Raw genomic sequence first — 18,768 nt, 5'->3', positions numbered from 1 at the left:
AACTCTATCCATATCCGGTCCGGTTTTGACGTTCGTGTACGACGAAAAATCGTCGTCGGCTCCGATTCTAATCGAATTTTGTGGTTTTTCTCGGGTGAAAAGTTCTACTTTAGTGCCGAAAATCGCAGCATTAGTTGACGTTCAGTTCCGGGCAAAACCCGGATACAATAGAAATTGTTTGGTGCGCGGACACAACTCGCATTCGGTGAAATAGTAAATAGTGATCAGGCAAAAGAAGCCCTCGGGAAGATTACCTTTGAAATTTGATGCGAAAAGTTTTGCTTCCTACCCGTGGTAAGAAAGAAGAGCTCGGAGGAAGCGAAAAAAAGTGCCAGCTAATGTTGGTCGTGTTGTGAAGCCAGGTAGAGCGACAGAGAGAGGGCTACAAGAGTGTGCGTGTGTGCATTTTCTATCAGCAGGGCAGTGCCGCAGGGGAAGGTTTTCCGGCAATCGTCAGCAAAATCGAGAGCCTCTTTTCCTGCCTACTTCGCCTTTGCATTTTCGCCTCCCCAAGGCCGTGCCAGTGAAAAACAGAAGAAGTGAAAAACGAAGATTGGGGACGTTCCCATATTTTCCCTTTTGACGTGTCGACGGGCGTTCTTTTTCCTTCGATTGAGTGAAGCCTCTGGGTGGATCTTTGCGATCGTAGCAATCCGAGACGGACGGAATAAGAAGAAGAAAGTTGCAGGTATCTTGGATAAAAAAAGACGAAAATTATTTATTTGTGGCGAGAAAAGGATTCAGTCTTGCTCCCAGCTGGCAGTTCCGGATGAGTAGCAGCAGCCTCCAGTGCAGGAAAAAGTGGTAGTCGATTATTATGGTGCAGACGGACTGCTGAAGAGACCGATTTTTCTTTTTCATTTTTTTTTCGTTCCGATTACGGCAGTCTGAGAAGAGTGTGTCACCGTGGAAACACACACACACATAAGTACCTACCTAAGACCTTCACTGAAAAGGCAGTTCGTGAGAAAGTGGCCTCCGTCGAAATAGTCTGCGGAACCACCGACAACAGCCAGGACAATGATTCCCACCTTGTGTCCAGCGTGTCATGGATCATTCTAAATCGGTGAGTGGGATTGATTTTTGTTTTATTAGTCGAAATGCATTTTTCAATTATGATTTGCGTAATCGTTTCACGAAAATAATGGATGAAAAGATGGTGATTGGAAGTTCTATCAGAAGTTGATACTAATATTGTTGTTTGCCTTCAAACACTGCTGGGGCATGTGTCCCCAAAAATCATTTTCATCATTATATTTGCGAAGTTGATTGATATTATTAAGTTTCAAATGATTTGAAAAGAACACAATCGCCCAACATCATAAATCATACAAGTCAAATGTTGCTCCTATCGGTAGCCAAGATGGTGCATTGTTTTCTAGCATAGGTGGCATATCCAATATCATCCTTTCGTATACGAAATTGGTATGGTGTATTTCCTCGGCTGTTTTAATTCTGCTCAAGATGAGATACGAGGAAATTAACTAGTCCATGCAAATTATTGAATACCACATGTCACAAATTACAGTATTGCCCAGCTATTGCTGGAAGCGCTAGAAAAAATACACCTGGCGATCTGATTCAGATGGGTTTCTGAAAACGTGGAGCTGAGGTCAAACTAAATTATGAGCATGGGTAAAAGCATATCGTCCAAGTGGAAATATTTGCATAATGCAAGAAAAAAAAGGTGCTACTTTTTGGATCGACTAGAAGCAGACTGTGTGAAGCATTATTCATGGTTCACCGGTAACAGTATGGTCTCTCTTTCAATTTTGTGGTTTTCATAGAATTGACCTTTTCCTTCAAAATTGTTTTATTCTCTAAGTCGATTCTTTGGTTTATTTAAAGCCAACTTTCCCAAAGAACCCATATTTCTGAAGCCTCTAACTAGGGGGAAAGACGGCTTTAGCAGGTTTTGTTATATTATTGGCAGGGGGGTTTTGTCGACCAAATTTTATGAAATTTGGCCACAATATTCTTTGATATGCAAAGAATGCTTAGGTCAAATTTGAGCCTAGTCAGTCATAAAAAAACCCCTGACAATAATAGAACAAAACCTGCCAAAGCCGTCATTCCCCCTATTTTTAAAATTGAAAATAAAAACCGAAAAGTGCTGCACGTGTGAACCGGCATGAAAAATTTAACAGATTTTCGTTCAAATTCGGACCAATCTTAAAAAAGCAGCACTTTTTAGATTTTTGTTTTAAATTTTAAAAATACCCGGAGGCGTTAAAAAATATGGGTACTTTGGGAAAATTAACCTTAAATAAAACAAACAATCGATTGAGCAAATATAAAAAAATGACGGGAAAGGTTTGGTTTGCATAAAATTCAAGTTGTTGTTTGTGTATTCATAAGTCAAAAATTTCCATTTCGCACATGGAAAGCAGCGAATATCCTGCTTCAAAAGATCGTTGTTTTATTCCATATTATATCTATTCCATTTGAAACATAACAAATTAGCAAAAAAAATTTTTTTATTTCTGTGCTGTAGATCAATAGTTATGGCCCAAACTCGGAGATTGCAGCCAATGCTTCGTAATTGTGCTTTGAAACAACAGAGGCAATAAACTATGTATAGAGGAAGATTGACGCTGTCGTCACTGGCGAAACATCTTTTGCTGGTGAGGATGGGGCACTAAATGTCAACGAATTAAAAATCAGTATGTTTTGACAGATAGGTACCCAACATGTTTGGGGACGATAACAAAGGGAACCACAACGACAATCGCCCTCTATAGTTTATTACCTCTATTTTTAAAACGTACAATCGAATCATGAGACTGGTTCTCTGAACTTATTGATTGTTGTCTTTGTAATAGAGTTGTTAGTACCAAAAATGTTCGGCCATTCGGAGATAACGATACGAGAAAATACTTCCGCCGCATTAATAATTTAGTTCCATGTGTAGAGGAGATTATTGGCCCGTTTACATATTCGTTTCCGAGGATACTAATTATGAAATCATAGTTCTCGAATATTTCCATAAAAACAGAAACTATGATAGCATAAAACCAAACATTGCTGTAGAGATAATAAAAGTAACGGGATGGAAAGTTAGCAACAAAATTGTCTTCTTTATTGTTTGAATTGTTTGTATTCTAAAGGTTTGCGTGCTCTGTTCAATAAACTATTAAACTATTTGTTGCTGACAAAATTGTTCGGATCTTTGTCATTTATTATTATTATTATTTATTCATACTAGGGCCGAAGTGGCCTTTTCGGTATATAATAGTCTTCTCCATTCGGCTCGGTCCATGGCTACACGTCGCCAACCACGCAGTCTATGGAGGGTCCGCAAGTCATCTTCCACCTGATCGATCCACCGTGCCCGCTGCGCACCTCGCCTTTTTGTGCCCGTCGGATCGTTGTCGAGAACCATTTTAACCGGGTTACTGTCTGACATTCTGGCTACGTAGTCCGTAGAGGACTACCGGTCTAATGAGCGTTTTGCTCTATTCGATCGGAGCGTTTCGCGGAGTCCGAAATACGTACGATTTCCAGCCATGATCCGTCTCCGAATTTCTCTGCTGGTATCATTTTCGGCAGTCACCAGTGAGCCCAAGTACACAAATTATTCTACCTCGATTTCGTCACCACCGATGCCAACTCGAGGTGGGTGGCTCACATTGTCTTCTCTAGAACCTCTTTCTATCATGTACTTCGTCTTCGACGTGTTGATTACTAGTCCGATCCGCTTGGCTTTCCTCTCCAGTCTGATGTAGGCTTCCTCCATCTTCTCAAAGTTACGTGCCATAATATCTATGTCGTCGGCGAAGCCAAATAGCTGGACGGACTTATTGAAAATTGTACCACTCGTGTTAATCCCTGCTCTTCATATTACCCTTTCCAAAGCGATGTTGAATAGCAGACACGAAAGGCCACACCCTTGTCGCAACCCTCTGCGGGTTTCAAAAGGACTCGCCAATGCCACTGAAACTCAAACTACGCACATCACCCGATCCGTCGCTTTGATCAACCGTATCAGTTTATCCGGAAATCCGTGTTCGTGCATTAGCTGCCATAGCTTGTCCCGATCGATTGTATCATATGCGGCTTTGAAGTCGATGAATAGATGATGTGTGGGCATGTTGTATTCGCGGCATTTCTGCAGTACTTGGCAAATAAAACCTGCATAGTACTGCCCCACGAACTCCCTTGCAATTGGTGCTAGTCGACTGCATAAAATTTGGGAGAGTACCTTGTAGGCGGCGTTCAGCAATGTGATTGCGCGGTAGTTGCTACAATTCAGCTTATCACCCTTTTTGTAGATAGGACACACGACACCCTCCATCCACTCCTGCGGCAAAACTTCCTTCTCCCGAATCTTGGTAATGATCCAGTAGTGCAGCGCTCTAGCCAGTGCCTCACCGTGTTTAAATAGCTCCCTGGTAGTTGGTCAACCCCAGGGCTTTGTTGTTCTTCAGCCGGCCAATCTCCTCCTGGATTTCCTGGAGATCCGGAGCCGGTAAAATTATGTCCTGCGCGCGTTCTCCCAGGTCCATCACCATACCGCCATCTTTCTGCCACATCGCCATTCAGGTGGTTCTTCGTAGTGCTGCCGCCATCTTTGGATCACCTCACGCTCGTTTGTAAAAAGGTTCCGTTTATGTCCTTACACATATCAGGCTGTGGTACGTGGCCCTTACGTGAACGGTTTAACTTCTCATAGAACTTTCGTGTGTTATTAGCGCGGTACAGTTGCTCCGTCTCTTCACGGTCTCGATCTGCCTGCTGACGCTTTTTCCTCCGGAAAATCGAGTTTTGTCTGTTCCGCGCCCGTTTATGTCGTGCCTCGTTCGCCCTCGTGCGGTGTTGCAGCAATCTCGCCCATGCTGCATTCTTCTCTTCTCTCACATTCGCTGTCATACCGGTCGTTTCTCTGATCCAAGGGCACCGTGACAAGTGCAGCGGTTGTGGTGCTACCAATGGCGGATCGAATATCTCTCCAGCCGATAACGATGTTGACGTCCCTCTGTGGGCTTCCATCGTATGTCTGCTCCAGCTGTGCGTAGAACGCTTCTTTCTCGTCTTCGGGTCTCCCTTCGTGTGGGCCGCGCACGTTGATGATGCTATAGTTGAAGAAACGGCCTTTTATCATCAGCTTGTACATCCTTGCATTGAGTGGCTGCCACCCAATCACGCGTTGGCGCATCTTTCCCAGCACTATGAAGCCAGTTCCCAGCTCGTTGGTGGTGCCACAGCTTTGGTAGAAGGTTGCCGCTCGATGCCCGCTTTTTCACACTTTGGGTCCTGTCCAGCAAATCTCCTGCAGCGCCACGACGTCGAAGTTTCGGGGATGTAATTCATCGTAGATCATCCTGTCGCAACCTGCGAAACCTAGCGACTTGCAGTTCCATGTTCCAAGCTTCCAATCGTGATCCTTTATTCGTTGCCTAGGTCTTTGTCGATTATATCGAGTCGTATTATCTCTTATATTGCTCGTAATTATTGGTTTTTCCAGGCGGGTTATTGGGCCTGCGCAAACCTCCTGTCTCGTCTGAGGGCCGTCTTGTCAGGTCTGTTTTGTGGAAGTCTAAGACAAGTTAAGTACTCTCCATTTAATTCCACCAATTATGGATTTTTTTTAAATTCCAATTTAATTCCACCAAATGGAGAGTACTTAACTTGTCTTATATGGTTGAACACATTCCACTAAAAGAGCTTAATATATTTTTCTGTTTTGTGTCCCACCTGACACCAGGACTTGGGTTTGTGCGCTTTGAGCGGCACACGGTCGTTTTGGCGGGGCCTACTTGTGGATACATGCAGCTTTTTATAGGAATTTAACAGGGCCCACTGTCAAACCCCACCACATCCTAGGCAGGCCTCACAATTCGCTGATGGCCTAGGGGGGGGGGGGAATCGTCAAGCCCTTGGACATAGTCCCTGCTGCCCCACTAGTTTAATTAATGTTCACCGGAAAGAGCCGATGAAAATAATCTCACATGAACTTTTATTGATCGACATTTCAGAGCTAATAAAACTTGCACTTAGAGATCTACCTACATGACTATATATTATATTATTAGTGCCTAATCTGGCCAACCCGAAAAAATGCATATTTTCTAAAAAATACCGATCAGTTTCAACAGTGAAAAAGCATGAGCTTGGAGCATGTTAGAGCTAATGAAATTATCAGAGAAATTGCTTTATTTTTGGAGTTATGCGAGAAACTGCCCAAATTAGTAACATGGCCAAAATTGGTAGAGTTCCCCTATATTATACTTCAGGTTGCTCATTCTTGCAATCCCAATAGCCAAAAGCCAGTCTCCTGTGTTTGTTTTACAGAAAATGTGATCACAGTGTGCCGTGCCCCAGGGGACTGAAGAGAAGGCAAATACACCTACCCACGGTATACAGAATGTCGTGACGCCTACCCACCATTCATTCAATATGGCGTACAATGTTTTTGTTTTAATTTCGTTCAATTCATGATAAAGCTCGATCCACTTAGTATTTGGCCGTTTCTTTTCAATTACTGCGGCGCCTCTGGTGGCCGTACCGAGATGCGAGAAGGAAGGTTTGTTAGCCGTACATCACATCGATGCGGAAGGTTTGTTTAATTTATGGTGAAAGTTTCATCATTATTGATGCTCACGTTTAAAAGTTATCGAAAATGGAACGCGAGAGACTGGAACTAATTTTGCACATTCACGTTGGATATCCAACATGGTCAGGAGGAATGATTTCAAAGTATCTAAAATTAACGAAATTGACTGTAAAAACTGTCAAATGTTATCGGGAAACACTATTGCTGGATCGCGTTGAATAAAACAATCCTAGAAGTGGAACATACGACCTGAAACTATAAGTGAAAGGCTGCATAGCAGTTCGGAACCATTTTGGGATTTCCTTGCGTGATTTAGGAGAAGGTTCACTGCGCTGTACAGCACAGCTCAAATAATCTGTCGGCGCGTAGCTTTCAAGTAGTATGATGTCAGTAAGCGTCCCAACAGGACCCTGAAACAGAACCTGGTTGCCAAACATTGCGCAAGAATGCTGGTCGAGCAAGTAATTTGATGGGCGATGACATTAATATTAAAATTGACTTTCAATTCCCGGGACACAAGTGTTACCTTGCCAAACGGTAGGGTAATGCTCCAGGAAAGTTCAAATATGTCTATGCAGGCAAGATTGCCCACAAATTGATGGTTAGTCAAAGCATCTGCAGTTGTGGAAAGAAAGCTAAAGTTTCGATCACTGGAGCGACCATAAATGGGCAAATATACAAGAAGGAGTGTCTTCAGAAGCAATTTTTGCCATTCATTCAATCACACGACTGTCCGGTGTTGCTTTGGCCTCACTTAACAAGCTGCCATTTCAGACGGGATGTCATGGAATGGTTGAACCGAATGATAATGACGTTATTGAGAAAACTATCAACCCATCAAAATGCCCAATTGTTCATCCCAACGAAAAATATTAGGAAATTATCCTAGGGAGACTTGAGAAATGGTGCAAAACAATCAGAAAACCATCTTATATGGCGAAGTGGTGTGAAAAAATGGCTGATTAAGTTAACTGTTCTACTGTGCAAAAAATAACGAGTGGTATTGAGTGAAAAGTCTGAAATCCCATTGAAAATTTTTTCGATATTTTTTCCTTCAAAGTTTACTAAATTCCCTGAATAATAAAACATAAACCACCTTTTTCTGTACTTTTTCGGCAACGAAATGTCTAATTTCGTGCGGCCAAATACTAAGTGGATCAAGCTTTAACAAAACAAAAGGCTCGAGGTACCTCAACTAATTGCAATTTTTCGCCAGGAGAAGTTAATTGCCGATTATTAGCACTAACTGCATATGAACCAATCATCCATAATGAGCGCTGAATTCGGGTATACTACCCACAAACTGGGTACCAAAAACGATGTTGGGTAGAGTGCCATTGTACCGCGGATGACAGGCGTTTAACACTCCTGCGTGCCCCCGAGTTGATGCGATTATTATTCCTCTACCTTGATCTTGTCATTTTTTGTAAATCGAAATTAGTTTTATGTCGTTTTCGTTTTTGCGGTGTGCTACACTTTTCCACCAAAAATGTTCGTTTTTGATTTTCGTGCTACTAGTGTAGCATTTTTCTTGCACTGAAACAAACATTGTAACACTAGAAAAAAACACAGTGTGCCGTGTAGTGTAGTTTGTTGTCAAGTTTCTTCCTTTGTTATTTTTTTTCTTTTTATGGTATCCATTAAAGAGGCTGCACTCAATGAGAATAGATAGAAGGTGAGGAAGAAGACCAAATGCAAGTGTATTAGTGGATGATGGAAAATGTAAACAGCAAATGGTGACATAGATATTTGCACGGCTTCTTATGGGAGCTCGTTCGAATGTAGTAGTGAAAGCTTTTTCGCCATACACGAAAGGCACGCACACAATATATGGATTTCCATACCTTAGTAGGGTAACCGTATCCTTAGTGGAGGTAGCACCAATAGTGGATGTAGTAGTGTTTTAATGAGATTTATCATATTTATACACTTTACGATGGTTTCAGTTGGTGCGTCGTGCTTTAAATATCATGTTAAATGCAACTTATCTTAAGATTTCGCTTGAAAAACTATTGAAAACAATGATTTTCCTTAACAAAATTGACTCCCTTGCACCTATAGTGGTGCAACTGTACCAATAGTGGCGAGACTCATAAGAAACCAATGGATAGCACCACTATGGGAACCAAAATTAATTTTTACCGCCACTAAAGGAACAGTGTACCCATAGTGGTGCAAGCAATATTTGGTAATTGTTGATGTTAAATTACATGTATCTCATTTTTGTTAGCAAATTTATTAGTTTATTTATTGACTAAGATATTAAAGCAGTAATTTTTCCATAATGATCAATTTTTAAAAAATATTTTCTTCTGTGGATCTACTAATACCTCCACTATTGGTACCGTTACCCTATTTATTTACATTGGGCTGCACTCATAACAAAGAGACGCAGTGTCAAAATTGGAACGGCGCGCTTGCTGTCAAATCAGTTGTTCCAATCGAGCACAAGGTTCTTAAAGATAGGAATATTGCGTCACTTGTATTGGCGATTAAAGGTTGCATGAAGAAGAAGAAGTCGAAGGATGATATTAGAAAAATATTGCACGGGGAAGCATACGGAAATTTTTTTAAAACTCTTCTCAAAAATTCTAGAAGCGATTTAATTAAAAACGGAAAGCAGTACGGAGTTGGACTTTTCCTATACTGTGTATTAAGTATGATATCATAAAATAAAATTTGAAATCGAAAAATTGCGTTTATTATGCAGTAGAAGGATAGTCCAACCTCGTACTGCTAACCGTTTTTAATTAAATTGCTCCTAGAATTTTTGAGAGGAGTTTTAAAAAACTTCCCGTATGCTTCCCCATGCAATATTTTTCAAATATCATCCTTCGACTTCTTCTTCTTCATGCAACCTTTAATCGTCAATAATGCAGGCACTTTTAGTATCCATCAGGTATCCATAACAAACAAACCCAACTACAAACGGTGTAGCTACACCTCATAAACGAAAACGACATTAGAAATCGTGCTTCAGTGAATGTAGGATTGTGAAAAAAAAAATCATTATTCAAGTTTTGACCAGAAGTGCTCCCAATGATTTCCCTTTCGGTTGTTTGAAGAACCATACAGATAAGTTTTTTATTTGAATTGCACTCTTTGCACTCTTCACCGATTGGGTGTTTTCATGTAGGCAAAGGTGTTGTCGATCAATCAGTAATCTAGATTTGATCATTTAGTAATATCAATAACTCATTCCAGAGGCTGAATTTCAAAATAAAAGTTCGTTCTTTGTTGTAGTTGGTTGCAGTGCAGTAACTTAAACTAAATTATTGAAATTTTGTTATCATTTAGTATAAATAACTATAACTAGCGCTTCAACTCCATCATTAGTGGAATTCGAACAACGAAACTGTTAGACCATAGTTATAAAAAGTAAACAATGAAGAATGTATACGTATAGTTGTGTTTATGAGTAAAATACAGATATACGAATCACAGTCTGGATGATGGCACAACGACAGTCGTCGGTCACTTGACAGCGACAACTTCGTTCCGATTTTTCTTAGTACATACATACTAAATTTTATTCTAAAGAACATTGAACCTTTAGTTAACGCTAAACAATGTGTTATGCTCTTATAAATATCACACAATTTCCTTTGCCATTATATTCGAACCATTTTCTACTCTGTAACTCTCTACATCACAGTTTGTAGGAACCCCAAAGGCAGGGTTGTTCCGATCACGTGGATATTGCAATGCTGCGGATTTGGTGCGAATCCACCTAACGATTTTCAGGCTTGGGTTTAGTTTTGGATGAAAAATGTATAAATAAAATGTTTAAGCTAAAGACATCTATAATTTATATTTAGCTCTATGTCTATTGGGGTTCAATTTCGGATGCATTCAAGCCATGTCTATTGAAGGACATCTACATACATTTTCAATTTTAATCCCAGATATTTGGTTCTGATTTATTGTCCCTCTTACGAAGAATCGCACAGCATAGTACATCACTTCATTTTTCGATAGTATAACCATCATGGATTAGTTTCTCCTTCTGTGGTATTGAAGGTTTTCATAGAACTTCTATAACAAATTAGGGTGTGTACAACAATTCAAAATCCAAATATGTTCTTTAATTTGATGCAGGATTGCTGAAATTTTTGCCTTGAATTAGCGAAAGAATTCCCTAGGGCCGTAAAGATGGGTGAACACCTTTAAATTTCAAGTGTTACAGGGTAAGATCTACCAGTTACATTTACCAGCTTAGAAATCCTGACCAACGAATACCTTCCTCATATCCAATCTTGGAGTACTTATTGTGGAGGAATGTCGCTATTCAGTGGCCTCTCGAAATCTAAGTAATACCACATCAACAAATTCCTTCTGTCTAGTTACGGTGAAGACTGGGCGTGGCCAGGGTAAGTAATCCTCATGCTTTTGTATTTTTGTTCAAGCCGGGAAAGGTTCTTAAAATAATTCTGATAGCATTCTTTGGAAAGGATCTCCCAAAGTAAAACAGAATCACTAGTGTCCAATCTGCATACACTCGAGAGCTAAACAATGCTAATGAACTTTTAGGCGAAAGAAGTTCGTCTAGAAGATCTGCTAGTAAAAATACAAATTTCTGCAAGAATTTCCAAAGCCATTCCCATAGGAATTTTGAAATTTCCAGTTGAATTGCCGCAGAAAACTCTGAAAGCGAAACTCGCGAGAATATCCGGAATAAATTTACGAAATCTTCTGGGATATACATAAAATGAATTTCTGTCTGTCTGAACCTTATAGACTCCGAATTTACTACTAACGATCGGTGTAAAATCTTTGTAACTCGGAGGTTTTGGGGCCAGAAGGTTTTAAAATAATTCAGACACCTCCGCCTTTGGAAAATACAAATGAACAGAATTTTCTGCATAACTCGAGCTAAACAGAGAATAAATCAACCCTTTAGGCGAAACGAAGTTCGTGAATTTCTAATAAAAAAAATAAATGAATAAAACTCTGTATTTCGCGAAACAGATCACCAGATTGAATTGCCGCAGAAAACTCTGAAAGCGAAACTCGCGAGAATATCCGGAATAAATTCGCATGCATTCTGGGATGAACTTGGGCAAAAATGATGAATTTCTTTATTATAGAGATTTACAATTCTATACTAACTCATCTTTTAACTCGGAGGAGTTTTAGCAGATATTTTGGGTAATCTAATCCAGTAAAATCGCTTGTTCTCCGAAAATGACATAATTTTCGTACAACCCTTTTGTTGAGAATTTCTGTATGATTGCATTCAACGAAACTATTCATTAATACAATTCTCCCTGACTAACACATCAGTAGGAACAATAAAAAGAATCCGTTTTTATTTACATTGATAGAAACCAAAATCGGAGGATCCTAGAGTACATTTCTAAAAAGGACCATAAAGCCTCTCTGTATAAATCGAATTTTCCATAAAAATGGAAATAAATATGAGCAATTAGTAAATGTAAAATCGGACGACTCATGTGTAATTATTTGATATAAAAATTTTCGCTGTAGGGGCTGCGATTAAAGTGCAAATCGACAAACAATCGCTTGTTTCAATAATGACATAATTTGCTACAATTTTGTTGAATTATTTCTGTATGATTACTCCCATATTGAAAACATTAAAAAATATAACATTTTAATGATACGTAAAATTTCCATGAGTATGACCATCGACTCATAATATCGAATGGAATAGGAATCTTTGGAAAGCTGTTGAAGGACCTATCAAATCATTTTAACTCTCGTTTTATAACATCAAGATAGATTACCCAAATAAAACATTAAAAAATATAAATTTTGGTTGTACCGTATTTCCTGGTATCAGAATTATAAACAATTAGTCCTTTGTGGTTTCCCCGACCTATCAAATCATTTCTCAGATGTACAGGTCATAAAAAGACTTTCATTTGTTTATATTTATCTGTTATCAGTTTCTTATCATAAGTTTGCAAAGTCTTATGTCGTGCTGTTTTTACTATCCTTCCTACTCAGACTGCATCATTTTTTTTTCGAGTATTATTACCCTTTGGATAATCAGATGTTTACACCAAACACATGCACATTGGCTCGAAACAAAAGCACAAAGCGCTCACTAGTTTCTACATTACCGAATATTGAACAGAATGTACAAACGCAAACATTTTAATGGCAATTTCTCCCTTATTCTCTTTCTTTTCTCTTCCGTTCACGTGATTTCAAAACACGAAACAAACTCATGAACCGACCAAAAAACGGAAACCCAAATGCTCCCGAATCCTGATTCCGATGTCCCATAATCAAACCGACTTCCTCCCGTTCAAATCAAGCAAGAAGCCGCAAGATTGCTACGAGTTTCTCGACCTTACCGACGTTGATGATCGTGTAAGGAGCGCGCTGGCTTCAACCCTGTACACTCCGGCTTCGGCTGGTGCCGGTGGCGAAGGGGGCTACAAGGGTTCTGGTGGCCGCAAGCAGCAGCATCGCCCCAGGCGCAGACAGTCGAACGCATCCTCTGTGATGTCGTCGTCCGATGGGTCCGGCGTGTACGAATTTGTCCCATACGAACCGCGCAGATATCCGTCAACCCAGCATCATCACCATCATCCCAAAACGGTGGCCACATTCCCGAACCCGGTGGCACCGGAGTACCATTATCAACCCCGCCATCACTCCGGCTATTCCCATCAGTTCCCGTACAGTTCCTCAAATACCTCCGGCATCGATGGCCACGGGGGCTTCAGTCGTTATCCGACGGCATCGAAACGGACGGGAAGCTCCCGCGCTCAAGAATATCAAATCGCTTCGGGTCGAAACTTTCACCACTACAATTACCACCACCACTACCAACAACAACAACAACAACAACAACAAGCACCACAGCAACAGCCGCAGCATCAACAGCAGCACTCTTGGTCGCCGCCGGTAGCTGTAACGTCTTGCACTGCTGCCGCCACTACTGGTATAATTACCACTACTACTACTACTACTTCTTCTTCCTACACACTGCCAAATAGTTCTGGTAAGCGGTTGTTTTCCTGCTTAGCAGAAATTTCTGTTTCCGTTTTTTGGATCTTTCTGCTCATGTTACTGACTAGTTTTCAGTTGTTGTTTTTTTTGTTGTTTTCTTAGTAATGTTGTGTTACTATTACAGTTTTGCTTTCTGAATGTTTGCTTTCGTTTGATGTTTTCACTGTTTAGAATTACCTGTCCTAATAGTTCCTACTACTCACCGTTGTTACACGTTTGCTTATTGCTCAATGCTTACATTTATTTTCTTTTTGTAGATTAGGAGTACTTTGAATATTTTGCAATATGATCATTAATACATTATACTTGTGTGATAAGATTTCTCAAAAGCTTCAATATAATTTGTCCAAAGGACATTTACTCGGACAAGGTTTTTCCCGAGATAATTTTGTACCTTTACCGTAAGGGCCTTACCCCAGGGTATGCAGAGTTCGCTCTCAATTGATAATGATCCACGGTGAAAGAGAGGCATAAATCTTGCACAATTGTTGCAAGCCACACAAACAAATTGATCGCAACCTGATACAAGAGCAAAAAACAGAATCGTAGAAGTAGCCCCACCTAGAAGCTCATTTGCCGTTGAAGACTACGATTCTTTCGCACAGCTGTGTAACGACGCATCATCATTACCTATTGGTTTTCGAAAAAAGTTTCTCGATATGCTGCTATCGTGAGTATAAACACGGATGAGAACAAAAGCGGTGATGGAACACATCCTTGCCTCAATCCAGCACTATCCGGTGGCCCTCCAGCGACCAAAAAATCGGGCAAAGCTCCGTTAGGGAGGACTCTGCACGTAAAAGCATCGTACATGGTCTAATTCTACAGATTTTTGTTGTTCAGGTTGATGCGGAGTGTAATCATATTGTCCGCGCATGATCTTCCGGGACGTAATCCTGCTTGTTGTCGTTATGTCTATCTTCTAAAATATCCGCTTTAGGATAACATGGCCCAGAACTTTGAGTAAAATGCACAGTAACAATTTGCTCCACCCCTTGGCTTGAGACCTTCACCTTACATCCAGTTGGCCGGAAAAGTCGCGGTGCCCCAGATATTGCAGAATAGTTGTTGTGACATTTGCACGGATAACATCTTTGCTGATATGCGATCGACCCCGCAGCGTTGGATTTCATACTTCGGATGGTTGCTTCAATCTTCTGCTATGATGGGGCTTCGGAATTGACACGGGTGATGAATCGCATCCTTGCCTTGATTGAACTGTTGCGTCCCCCACTGGCTTCCTCGGATTTATCACTGCCCCACTCAAGTATCGTGAGATATAGTTGCTTTTCTTTCGTCAGCCAAGAAATTCATCCACATTCGCAGCAGCGTTTAACTTTTTAAAGCCAAATACCGTTGACGGGATTCATATTTGGCTGCTATGGTTCTTGTCCACTTTATCACGGACTTTACTCCTCTACGTTTCTTACATTTCCGCCAGGTTTGGTGCTACCTTTTTAGTTATAGCTTCCGGGCCAGGGTATTTCATATCCATCTGTTGGATGCCAGTACAGATGCAGCACGTCCTTGGTAACTGTTTGACACTGCAAACAGGTAAACAGTCATGAGGCATCACTTTGGCATGGAAATGTGATGCAAAGTGCTGGGCAGAATCAAAGGCTGTTTCTTCAAAAAGGTAGATTGGACGACGAGAAGATAGCTTGTGCAGAGACATGACATATACCTGCCATTGCGAGACGTTCAATGAATTCGGATCACTAACTTTTGCGGTATGCTGCGCTCAAAGTTTCAAGCGGTGTACAACGCACGTTGCCAAGATATCAATTGGATTGCCACGTTGCCAAGAGAAATTGGATCAGAACTCAACATAGCGGAAATAAGATCTTTGAGTGCACTGCAATAACAGAGAAGGTGTTCTGGTTTCTCTCTCTCTTGTCGCAGAAGCAGCAACAAAACTACTAATACTTGTTTGAGGTTTATCGATACGAACCTTTTTGAATATGTTGCCGCCTGTTCGGCCACATTGAGAGTTGACGTGAAGTCAATGTCAACTTCTCTCCACGAACGTGTGGTGTCGATGTTAGCCGATTATATGGCTAAGAATAACGCTACGGTTGCCTGCCTATTCCAGTGATAAAAGTCTATGATACAGATGATCCTTAATTCTTGGTGTGACGCGGCTTTATGCTTACTTTATGCCTAAGAATAAATGGTTAGGGGGGCTAAAATAGAGCAAAAGCCATGAGCTGAAAAACAAAACATGATGTGGACTAACTAGATTGATTTAAGAGATAAAAAAACATGTAACAATATCAAACATTTACACCGAAATGAAATTCAAATATCAATATATGCTATGGATAAGAACAAACAAGATAATGATCACTGCTTCTTTTCGTCTAATCTTTTATCTCTTATATCAATCATTTCCATATCACATTTTGCTATCAAATCACAATTTGATATTATTGAGTTATTTTCGCCTGCTCCGGGAATCGCTAACGGAGTCTGTGAAGCACCAGGGCACCCTGCACAGTACCGCTAACCGGAGCTATGGTGTAGTTGACTTTTGGTTTCTTCGAGATAATCGGCTACTGTTATTCAATCTCAACTTGAGGTTAAATTAAGGTAATATCTGGACTCGCATTATGTGTTTTTCACAGTGTACTCTGTGTCTATTGTCCGGTTTATTTTTGAACCATCCCCTGCGGATCCTTTCAAACAAATTGTCATATAGGTACTGCACATCAAAAAGCCTTCCGCTAATTGTCGGAAGTCATCACACCATCTGGGGTAGCTCGGATATCAATCTGAGAGGCTCCAGCTTGATGCGAAAGATTTAAGTAGAACCGATCTTGATTCACTTAACATAGAAAATAGTCCAACTTTTATGGTATCTGCTAGACCAGAGGTGTTAGACATGACTCTTCGCAGAATCAGTCACGAGTTAACGAATTGGCATATCAGAAAAAATATTTTAAGCTCTTTTTAGTGGAATGTAGTCAAACGTCTAAGACGAGTTTAGTACTCTCCATTTAATTCCTCTACGTTTTGTTATCTTTGCAGATACCAATTTCGACCGCAACTGCTGTGGTCGTGCTTCTGATGATCTCGTACTTGACTCGGTACTTGAGTCGAGTACTAAACTCGTCTTAGACTGTTGAATTGGCATATGTCAGATTAGGCATCTATATCCTGACCATAGGCCTTTTCACGAGACGTTTAAAAACAGCTGATTTTACTTGTCAATTGACAGTTCTTCTATGAAAGTGACAGCTTCAGGGGTTGCAGAGCCTGTATTTCAGCGGTTTGCTTGTAAACAAGTGCAGTCTCGGCAGTGTCACATGAAAAGACCCATTGATTCATCTACTTTGATCACTTGAATATTACTTCGCAGACCTTGCGTTTTACTGGTATCTTAATACAGAGCTGCTCTCTCTACCATCCATTGAAACTTCTTCCGATTTGTTTGATGTTGTTGACAGGGAATCAATATTCGAGAAACGCCTAACAATATACCCTTTGTCGTCAACAGAGTTTGTTACTGCAACCGACGCACCCTGCAACAAGACTTTATCATGGAACCCGAACATAATACTGACAGAATCATTTTGTCTTGCGTATGCTCCTGATACTTCTGAGAATACGACGCTATTTCTGTAACCATAGTTATATTCTCAAATATTTCAATAACAGCGGAAACTATGATTGCATTTATACCGAAATTTGCTGTAGAGATAGTGCAAAATAACGGCAATAACGCACCAAAATTATCTTCTTTTTTGTTTAGCACAGTAAACATGTTACGAATCTTTGTCATTATTATTTCCGACAAAAACAAAGCTTTGTCGTTGGTTCTCTTTTGTCGCTTGTTTTGCTTGCGCATCCAAGAAAAATTGATTCCCTGGCTGTTGACAATGTTGCACATCGTGGAAGATTTCGAAAAAGTTTGCCCTTTGCCTTCTGTGAAAACCTTGTGAGGATCCCCATGGTGGAATTTCGATTTGGTCAAGCTCAGGAAGCAGTGCAGAAAGAGTTGGAACGAATGCCATTCAGCAGCATCTTCGGATGTTCCTGATATCTTTTCATATCGATTCAACAGTATTTAAGCACTTCACAGTTTTGCTAATTACAAATCTTCTTAGATTTATTCCATTCTACTTCAGAAAGCTTTTGAGCATACCAAACATGTTTGAAAGAAAAAAAAACTTTCGGTATGCAGTTTTGCTCCTGGGTATATTACCATATCCTGGCGGGCGCCAACACGCCTGCTTAGTGTGGACGCCTCGCAAGACTCCTGGCTCCTCCTAACACCGAGCCTCTCGTCCTGAGGCTCCTTCTCGGCAGAAACAACTCCCTGGTCCAATTCCGTTGCTCGTACAAATGGCCCTCACTCCGAAGTTTGTACGCACTTAACCTCTCTAGCATATGCGCCTGTACACGTGGCCGTATTGGCTCTCGATACTTGTACAACGCCTTTCAAGATGCTCTGCTGACCAGCTCCTGTTGCGATTCGTAGCTCCTCCTGACCAGTCAGTAACCTCTCGAACATTCCGACCACTTGACGAATTCCATCCGGCGCTACCCATGGATTACGTGGCCAAACCATGATCCAACTGCGCCACGCGACTTATGCGGCCGATCCATAATCCCACTGCTGTAACGTCGACGGCCAATCGATTCCACTAAGATGTAGATCCGTAACCGTTCCTGGGCCCATAACCTGTTGGAGATAAGTAAACTCCCTCACAAAGAACAACAAAATTACACCTAAGGTTCCCTATACTCCGCCTTAGGTTGCTTTTTTGTTTTGGCAACGTGACTTTAGATGCCGTATATTTTATTCACTTCCTTTTCCGTCTGGTTTGTGATGCAGAAAGATGTGAGGCGATGGTACAAATCTCCCAAATTTAGGTGAACGGGCCCCTGGAGCCGATGTTCTGAGCCGAAACCTGAACATTGCTTACCCTATAGAGGAATAAAAAGCGTTATCGAACGTTTATATCAAGAAATACTACAAGATCAATTTCTTTAGCCTTCAAGCTTCCTTTTAATCTTTTTAACTAATGCAATGCTTTCATAATTTTGTTATTCTCAATCCAGTTGAAAACCGGAGATTGAGGGAGACTAGCGAAGTTGGATTTTCTCACAAAATGCAAGTACATTAAACCTAACTTCGGAAGTGGTGCGCTTTATTTTCAAATCGGGAAGAGCTATTCAGCACGCACTTCCAAGAGTTAGGTTTAACGTGCAGTTGTGAAAATCCAACT

At 40.7% G+C, this 18,768-nt stretch overlaps 1 protein-coding gene across 1 annotated transcript in view; it reads left to right on the top strand.

Annotated features, from left to right (window-relative positions):
• LOC134211469 (nuclear receptor coactivator 6) overlaps positions 1 to 18,768 on the top strand; it is a 36,061-nt gene continuing 17,293 nt past the window's right edge. The window contains 2 exon segments of the mRNA XM_062688344.1: positions 1 to 1,066; positions 12,842 to 13,529. Of these exon segments, the coding sequence (XP_062544328.1) occupies positions 1,049 to 1,066; positions 12,842 to 13,529 (706 nt within the window). The 5' untranslated portion in view covers positions 1 to 1,048.

The sequence above is a fragment of the Armigeres subalbatus genome, chromosome 2 (assembly GCF_024139115.2).
Source record: "Armigeres subalbatus isolate Guangzhou_Male chromosome 2, GZ_Asu_2, whole genome shotgun sequence".
Classification (NCBI taxonomy): domain Eukaryota; kingdom Metazoa; phylum Arthropoda; class Insecta; order Diptera; family Culicidae; genus Armigeres; species Armigeres subalbatus.
This window is presented reverse-complemented; position numbering and strand designations above follow the sequence as displayed.